The sequence below is a fragment of the Diplotaxodon limnothrissa genome, linkage group LG9 (genome assembly GCF_057381915.1).
Source record: "Diplotaxodon limnothrissa isolate DT_005_m linkage group LG9, D_limnothrissa_male_GT1.1, whole genome shotgun sequence".
NCBI lineage: Eukaryota > Metazoa > Chordata > Actinopteri > Cichliformes > Cichlidae > Diplotaxodon > Diplotaxodon limnothrissa.
Genome location: NC_140604.1, coordinates 35,632,105 through 35,642,104, shown reverse-complemented (window position 1 = coordinate 35,642,104; position 10,000 = coordinate 35,632,105). Strand labels below are relative to the sequence as shown.

The window sequence follows — 10,000 nt, the reverse complement described above, 5'->3', positions numbered from 1 at the left end:
ACCTTGAATGTTGCAATGAGACAGGAAAAAGCACTGCTGTGTGTGTGTGTGTGTGTGTGTGCGTGTGTGTGTGTGTGTGTGTGTGCGTGTGCGTTATCTGACTCTCCATCTTTTGTGAAACGAATAAATTCTTTGCTCGTCTCTGAGCTGTGATTGGCTGCTGCTGTGATTGTGATCTGAAAGCAGAGTGGCGGCTGACGGCAGGCAGGTGACCCACCTGTGTGCAGGTACACGGTGCTAATGAGGGCTGTGCAGATTCTCGCTGTGCAGTTATTGTCGGCAAATTCTTCCAATATCTATAGAAACATGAATAAAACAGTCATATCGGTGAAATGCGGTTTGTTGTCTCAGAGTACGGAGTAAACAGTCACGACTGGTTAAACAACATGAACCTGCCTGAGGTCTGAACTATGAAGCCTGAGTTTATCCGGCTAACTTCAGGCTTAATCCTGAGTTTTCGGTTTTGTAAAGGTTGTAACTTCTGACTGGGATAAATCACCATGGTAACCTGTTCCAGGTTAGATCAGCAGCTATGACATCTCGCCTACATACCAATCAATTCTTCAGCAACAGCGTCACCGTTCCTGGAACCTCAGAGCTCAGTGACAGACAGAAATGCAGCAACTTTATTCCTGCTTGTGTTTTTCCTGCTGGCTGACAGCAGTTTAAAACAATCCTGTTGTTCTACAAGCACGAGTATCTTAAACCACAGCAGCTAATTTATTCCAACCTGCTGAACTCGTGTTAAATTTGAATGTGGCTTAAACCTGTGTTTGGATTCAGCTTTCATTCTTTCCTCTCAGGCCCTTGAAATAAAAGACTAAAACTGTTTACACACATTTAAGCATTCATTTAAAAAAGTGCTCAATCAGAGTCTCTCCTGTTGTAATGACAGAGCTGTGATATGAGTCACGGCTTCAAATATGATCAGTTTTATTAAAGCCTTAATTTTTTTCCAGTTTTATTCACCTCGTCACTTAAAACGTTACCTTCTTCATATTTCTTTAATATTATGGTTTAATCTTCCTTTGTAACATCAGTCGCACCGCTGAGTGTTCAGATGCCGTGAGCGTGAAGATTAAAGCCTGGATGGACGTCATGTGATCGCCTATCCTGCTCACAGCGAGCTGGGTTTGTAGTAAAGACATGGACATCTGGCTGCAGATGTGCGTAGGAAAACCAGGGGGCAGTGTCAGTAACCTGCAGCACGCAGATAAAACAGCCGTCTAACGACGGTCTGATAGGACACCCTGAGACGTGTGACCCGCCCGGCAGAGCTGGAGGTGGCTGGTGTCAGACGGTGGTTATTAACGTTCTCTGTTAACCCGGGCTCCGAGCGTGCTCACATAAGAAAGGGTATTTCCAGTGTTGGCTGACTGTTCTGCACAAAATGAGTCAGAGATGTTATCAGATGAAGATGATAAAATGATGATTCAAATCTATAAAGAGCTTAAAAAGCAGTAACATTTAGAAAATATACAGTAACAGAGTCTTTAATCTGGTGACCAATCACAGAGGAGGAAACGTGTTTATTGTGTTTCCAGCAGCAGATCACAGTCAAATCATCAAATGAACGTTCAGGCAGCTTCAGTAAAGCGGCAGTCATAAAATCATCACTACTCCGAACACTGAAGTAAAACATGACCGGACCAGGTGAGGTGTTCGGCACCTGTTACCATGGTGATTTAGCAGGTAAAGGGAGAAAACTGTGGCTTGAAGCTCGACACGGCTTGCGGAGACATTCACGTCGCCGCTGACTCTGATGATGAGAACAGGCTGATAAACTCGCCTTATCTGAAATGACTCGCTCTAGCAAACCCGACCTTCCCCAACACAACCAGGCTTTTAACCACTTCCTGTCCGCTCAAACACTCTGGGAAGGTGTGACAGCGGGCGGCACTGAGCAGGCCTCGCTGCCTTTCTTTACGTCCGCGTGTTGGACTCGATCAGTGTTTGTTTCTGTTCGATGAAGAAAAGGGAAACGTGAAAGCAGGATTCTGCGATTTGCTGGCTGACGTGCGACTGAGCGTGCGTCCTGTCCATGCACACATCTGTGTTTGCCAACCCTGAAGTAAAGGTCAAACTCCCACTGATCACAAACCTGCAGCACAAAAGCAACAACATATTTTTTTCTGCGGTGTTTTCATCTGACTGTCAAAACACTTGTGCACTATTATATTCTCCACATGCTTCAGTGATATAAATCAATCGTTTAACTGACTACGCAATCATTTTTTTACGTTTCCTTTACAGACGAGAAACTTCAGCTCAGCTTTATTGATGAGAATCAGAGGTAGTTATGCAGTATGTGTGAGAAATGTAGAAATAGAGCTCCATTAAAAATGTTTCCTTTCATTATCTTCGTCATTTCATATTATAATCATTAGCCTTGTAAACTGTTAGCCTGCCACATATTGTGCTGTATTGTACATTTATTTGTAAAGATTGTTTTCAGTATATTTAATAGTACAGGTAAGCCTGCTGTACCTGAACAATCTGCATATTGTTCGTATCACATCAGTGGATTACTGATCATGAGGCTGAGATATTGTGTTGTTTTTTTTTAAAAAGGCTTCATATTTAAGTCAACACCATTGTTTCTATTGTGCAGCTATTTAAAAGCTTCAGTTTTTGGAAAAAACTATAAAAATGTTTCATAAATTAATGTCTGAATTACTTAAAATCCCCAAAATATGATCTATAAATCATGTTTTAAGGTTTTTTATGTCTAAAGCATCTGTGAGGCAGTCCCAGTATGAGCTGTTACACCGTGAATCAAATAAAAATGGAACCATTGTGATTTTCTAGTCACATAGAAGTTTCATATCTGTGGTGCTAGGCTAACAGTTTCCTGCTGTTCCCAGTCTTTGCGCTAATCTAGCATGAAGAAACAAGAGGTAGACGACGTGCTGACAGAGATAAATGTGGCACCCTGACCCTGACAGAACAGTTTGTCTAATCACAGCACACAGACACACACAGACACACACAGACACACAGTGCTGCTGCTTTACAGGATCAGGGGATTTAGAAACTTTCCCTCTCAGAGTAACGCTCCGTCTCTCCTCCTGCCGGCGCTGTGCTGAGTCAGCACGGAGGCAGAGGAGGAAGACGAGAGGATAAAGAGGATTTAACTGATCCAGTTTCTTCATGTCTGACTCTGATTCACGCGTGATTTATCTGAGTTGCGAGAAGGCGGCGCGACGATCGCTGACGTGCACGAACCACCGGGCGACGTGCAGCCTCCGCAGGTCTGCTTCAGCACGCACACATCGATCAATCCGCCGCTGAAAGTAACGCACTATTTGCTCCTGTGTGTCATGGCCGCAGAGATTTACCTCCTCACCTCAACGGGAAAACGTTTGAGCTCAGCTAGCGAGATTTTTGACGTTTTCACTTCCTGTGTGAAAAAATTTGAGGAAAAATATGATCTGGAAAAATCTGCTTAACCGACACAGTTGGCTCTACACATTCAGTTCAATATTATTTACCATTAATTTATTGTGAGCTAAGGACCCAACAACAACCTGCTGCAGGCTGTGGAGCCTCCGGCCTGCAGCCTGAGGCAGGAGGATCACCCTCCACAGCTCCGGTCCACCTCTCTGACTCATGGGCTGCTGCCTGGGAAAGATGTGGGCTGGAAAAAAACAAGTTCCCGCCAAACTTAGGCAGCTGTTAGCACACCTGAGCAGCCTGCCCAGGTAACGTGTGTGAGTGGGAGCTGTGCACAGCTGGACAGTTTAATCCACCTAAATCTAAATCCTTATATTTGAGCTCTGACCTGTGATGAACTCTGGATGTCCCCACAGTGGATTCTGAGGGTCCTGAGGCCTGTGGGCGGAGCTTTAGAGGACCAGGCGTGTTTCAGCGTGTCCAGCTGATTATTCAGGAATCTGTGGAGTTTGGAGGCTGAGCAAACGCTTTGGGCTCGTGGTTGAGTTTGTTCACAGGAGCTTCCTCCTGAGTGGAGAACCCAGAGCGACTGAGACTTAGATTAGCTGTTGAGGTGGATTCAATTCAGTTTCCATCCATCATGAAGTCAGCTGATCTTCAGAAACATGAAGATGCCTGCAGAGTTTTGGTGTTAAACACACTGACAGGAGCTGAGTGCACAGCTGCTACTGGGAAACTGTGTGTTCTGAGCACTCTGTGGCTTTCCAAGAAAAATGCGCACGCACACACACACACACACACACACACACACACACACACACACACACACACACACACACACACACACACACACACACACACACACATATGTACACAGAGGAGGGACTTTAACATGCAGTGTACCGTGCAGCAGTCGAGGATGACGTCCAAAAATCTGACAGCTCAGACCAGTTTCTGTACAAACAGTTCTGTGGGTGTGTGTGTGTAAGTGTGTGTGTGTACAGATGCATGCCATCACTATGAGATGTCATATTTTAATACCTTAACGTTCTTTATCACTTATCACGAGCTCCACATAACCTCGGCGCTGCAGCAGCGACCGCGACACGCCGCTGTCCTGGATGTTACGTTTTCCTTCACATTCACTTTATTTACACTTTTAGAAGAAATCTTTGGCTTTTGCTTCTGACAGCTGTCCTTAAACCTGCGTGCACATCAAAGACTTCATGCTCCAGTAGGTCAGCGCTCCGGTGACAGCTGCATGTCTGCACATGCATGGGAGCCCTGCAAACAGTCAGTTTAGCTGCGTTTGTCATTTTGCCAAAATATGAGCAGTTAAATTTCCAACAAACACGCCTGCAGTTCAGATAACTTCCCGACTCTATGACTATATTACACTTCCTGTTTACATCCTCTAAAGGTGCCAAATTATCAGAAGGTTTGTCTGAAGATGGACTCACAGAGACACAGGAGATGACCTCAGTGTCGGTTTCCTCTATCAAGATGAGACTTCCGAGCTTCCTCTAAAGTTAACAAAAATGTGTTTGAATCCAAAGAAATCCAAACATTCATGTTGTCTTGTTGTCGTGAATGTCATCGCGCTTTAACTGGAATGAAAACATGAAAGGAAGGAAGGGAGGCGCGAGAAAGGATGAGTTTAGTGATAAAACTGTGAAAACAGAGAAGAAATTGAGGAAAGGAGGGAAAAAAGGGAATGTTGGGAACACAGAAAAGGATGGAGTGCTGGAGGAGAGATGGGGATTAATGAGTGGGAGAGGACAGATGAGGATGAGGACATTGGGGGGGTGAGTGGGAGGAGACAACACAAGGAAAGATCGGAAGAAAGAAAAGTGGGAAAAAATTAAAATAAAAAAAGAAGAATAACCCACATAGCAGACAGGTCTGGGCTGGGTCTGGTGTCAAGCTGGCACTGCTGGCTGACTTCTGGCGTGTTAGGTGGTATTTCATCCAGATGTGGGCCAGGCCTGGCAAGATGGCACTGTCTATGTGATGGCATGCCATATCTGACCCGATTGTGGTTTGGTGTATGTGGTCCAGGCTCATAGAAACCAGGTCTGGCCCGGATCTGGCATCAAGCTGGCACTTCTGACTGACTGGTGTCATGGCAGAGTGTATGTCAGCCAGATGTGCGCCAGGTCTGGCAATGAGGCACTATTTATGTTCCTATTTTCCTATTTTAGTCAGAAGACCCAAATGCCATGTTGCAATACTATACTGCTATGGTAGCTAATGTTTCAAATGCAGGTTTGACAGGTTTGTGAGTGTACACTTTATCCAAACCTAGTGAGGGTTTACTCAGGTTCACCACTCGGTGGCTGTAGCTCAGGAGGAAGAGCAGGTCACCTACTGATCTGAAGGTTAGGGGTTTGATCCCTGATTCCTTCAGTCAGCATGTCAGGAATATGAATGTAGTTAGAAAGCACTCAGTTTAGAGAAAGTGTCTGATTGGGTGAATGTGGCATGTTGTATAGAGCACTTTGAGTAATCTGGGAGAGTAGAGAAGCACTATATAAGAATCAGTCCATTCACTCTCTGAACAGAGTTTCATCATGTTACTTTTGCACTATTATGTTCCAGTACATGTTGTTATTACATGGCTTGATTAAGGTACACATTAGGCTGACATCTGGGCCAGCACAGGTCCAGCAGTGAGTCTGCAGCTGGCCTTGTGCTGGCCCATGTGTGGGCCACCTCTGGCAAACCAGATCTGGGCCACCAAAGGGCCGTCATTCTTTGCGGTATGTGGGCCATGTGTTAGCACATTGTGTGGGCCATACCCATTTTGCTATGTAGGGAAGAGTATAAATAGGAATAGAAGGAAAGGACTGAGGAAATGGTTGAGGAAGGAAGGAAGGATGAAAGAAAAAGTGGAAAAGAAGGATACAAAGAAAGAAAGAAGGAGTGAAGAAAGGAAGGAGAGATGGATAAATTGATAAATGAAGGAAAGAAGATAGGATAGAAGGAAACAGGCATTAGCTAACTTTATTGCATCACATGTACAGTAACAGCACATGTCTGAACTTTTCTGCGCGGCCCTGACCAATGGGTCGCTTTCCTTCAGATGAAGAGCAGCTGTGTTATCTTTGTGATGTCACAGTGGGCGAACAGCCAATCGGTGTGCAGCCAGACATGTTCAGAGGTCCTCGGTTCGCTGTTTGCTTAAAGTCTGAGGAGAGTGGAGGCAACAGGTGGAGGTGAGACAGGTCACAGCTGCTCTGCACCGTGTTCCTGTACCTGTTACTGGAGTGAAAGACCATCAGGAGCTTAGTGCTCTGAACTGCAGTGTTTAGATCAGGTGTGAGGAAAACCTGCAGGACAGGTGAGAAAGGCCCGAGGCCGTCACCATACTAGATGTTTGAACTCACTCTGTGATGTGAAGTTTAAAATCTGTCGGTACAGTCTGAGCTTCTCGTGTGACCGGGTTGCTTTTGCACTCAGATCTCCTCCACTGACTTTCAGGTGAAGTTCTGAGTGCAACCTGAGCTCTGATGTGTTAGTTTCAGCAGGAAGTGGCTGATCTTTAACCTGCCGGACTTCATTCCTCACACCGTCACAGGCTCCACAGCTGCCGCCCAACTCGTTCGATTCTCGTTTTTACGGTTCAAAGCTGCATTACACCTTCCTGCTTTGGTCCGGGGCTTCCCTGAACACATCACACAATGACCTGATGACTAAGTTTCATTACCTGTGAACTCTGAAACATCCCCTGCTGTTTGAGACACCAAAGGACTGAGTGTCTGTGGTGAAGAAACTCTAAATATAGGCGTCTAAAATTATATTTAGGACTTTTGGTTACATATTTAAAGAAAAATATCTAAATGACAGATTATTTTTGAATTTTTTTATTAGAAATCTCTAATGAGCTGATGAGCAGGTGGGCGGGGCTTCTGCACATGCGGCAGCCATGAGATCACACAGATCCAAGAGTCGAAAAAACAGAAAAAGCCAAAACAGGTCCACTTCAGAGTGGTTACTGTTCCCTTCAGGGCAAAAGACCAGGAAACTGCATCATCCAGTGGCCTTTAGAGGAACTGCAGCTGATGTTGTGCACTCCTCTCTTTCTCTCTCAGTGTGTCAGGGAATGAGCAACCACCTGTCGCTGTTGGGGACGTACGAGCAGCACTACGACAGCATGGTGAGGATGTACTCCAACTGCTCCGTGGTGCTGGAGAACCTGGAGATCACCTACACGCAGGAGCACCACAACCTGTCCTTCCTGCAGGTGAGCCACCGTCCCTCAGCATCAACAAACCAGTGTACAAATAAAATGAATGATTGTAAATCAATAATTAGAGGTTAGGGTTATAAATGAACCAAAGCAAATAATAAAGTGAAAGAAAAGTCCATAAATAAAATCAATAAAACCAGCAACAGACAAACTAACAGAGAAACTACAATCTGGAGTTTCTCTGTTAGTTTTTATTGGAATAAAAATTAACGGACTTTATTTCAGCATCATTTTGAATGAAGGATCGTCTTTGGCACAATAACAGGAAACCAGCTTCAGCTGAATTATCATTAAAGACCAGTTCTCATAAGTCTGACTCACTGTGAGAGCAAACAGCAGAGACATGGCGAGGCCAAACAGCGTGGATGTTTCTGTGCGATTCACACGTCAGCTGTGACGGTGGGAACGCCTCACTCCTCTGAGCCTCAAACATCACTCCAGCCTGAAAACAAGTTTGAAACAGGGAGGAAAACCTAAAATACGATGTTAAAATCACTCATTTTTGTAAAGGTTTCTCAGAACGTTTATCAGGTGAACTTTACACTGAAGAGACTTCCTGTTGCTCTGGTTGGGCCCACCTGAGGTTACACTGGTCTGTGAACGCCTCGCTGCCTGAGGAAACGTTTGGTGGATGCCGAGCACCTCGGTGGACTCATCTGTGTTTTTACTGTTTTATCTTCCCTCACACAAACACAACTGTGTCTGTGCTGCATTCAAGGAGCCTCTGTTATCAGGTTGCCTTGAGGAGCTCTGCTTTTGGGAAATCAAACCCAGATGTTAAAAAATAAGAGAAGGGGAACACTTTGAGAAGCACCGTGTGGGAGTCAGATCCGTCGCGCTCAGGCAGCTGGTCATGTGACCATGCCTGCACATAAAAGTGACTGAACACTGAAAGAAAGATGAAGGGCAGGTTTCAGCAACACATTCATACATAAACACAGAAACAGGGCAGCGAGCAAAGCGTTTCAAAATGATGTTAATCAAACCAATCAATAAGAGTGTTGTTAAAGGCTACTTTGACAATAATGACTGACTTTATTTGGACTCATTTATCCTCCTCTTTGCTTTAGTCCATCCAGGAAGTAGGCGGTTATGTTCTGATCGCTATGAACGATGTGGCGACCATCCCATTGGTCAACCTGAGACTGATCCGGGGACAGAACCTGTACGAAGGCCGGTTCGCTCTGCTGGTGATGTCTAACTATCACAAGAACGCCTCATCTGCAACCATCAACTACACCAGCGGCCTGAAACAGCTGCAGCTCAGCAGCCTGACCGGTACACACAGACGCACACAGACACACACACACAGACACACACACACAGACACAGACAGACACACACACACACACACACAGACACACACAGACACACACAGACACAGACACACACACACACACACAGGCACACGCAGACACACACAGACACACACACACAGACACACACACACAGACACAGACAGACACACACACACACACACACACACACACACAGACACACACAGACACACACACACACAGACACACACAGACAGACACACACAGACACACACACACACACACAGACACACACACACACAGACACACACAGGCACACGCACACAGACACACACAGACACACACAGACAGACACACACAGACACACACAGACAGACACACACAGACACACACACACAGACACACACACACACACACAGACACACACACACAGACACACACACACACAGACACACACAGACAGACACACACAGACACACACACACACAGACAGACACACACACACACAGACACACACAGACAGACACACACACACACACACACACACACACAGACACACACAGACAGACACACACACACACAGACAGACACACACACACACACAGACACACACACACACAGACACACACAGACAGACACACACACACAGACACACACAGACACACGCACACACACACACAGACACACACAGACACACACACACACACAGACACAGACACACACAGACACAGACACACACAGACACACACAGACACACACACAGGCACACGCACACAGGCACACGCACACAGACACACGCACACAGACACACGCACACAGACACACACAGACACACACACAGACACACACACACACACACAGACACACACAGGCACAGACACACACACACACACACACACACACACAGGCACACGCACACGCACACAGACACACACACAGACACACACAGACACACACACACACACACACAGACACACACAGGCACGCACACACAGGCACACGCAGACACACACAGGCACACGCACGCACGCACACACAGGCACACAGACACACACGCACACAGACACACACAGACACAGAC

At 46.0% G+C, this 10,000-nt stretch overlaps 1 protein-coding gene across 1 annotated transcript in view; it reads left to right on the top strand.

Moving 5' to 3' along the window:
- LOC146626031 (melanoma receptor tyrosine-protein kinase-like) overlaps positions 1–10,000 on the top strand; it is a 40,037-nt gene that overhangs the window by 14,934 nt on the left and 15,103 nt on the right. Inside the window, exons 2-3 of the mRNA XM_085363146.1 lie at positions 7,485–7,636; positions 8,713–8,920. Coding sequence (XP_085219272.1) covers positions 7,485–7,636; positions 8,713–8,920 — 360 coding nt within the window. The remainder of the gene's footprint in view (positions 1–7,484; positions 7,637–8,712; positions 8,921–10,000) is intronic.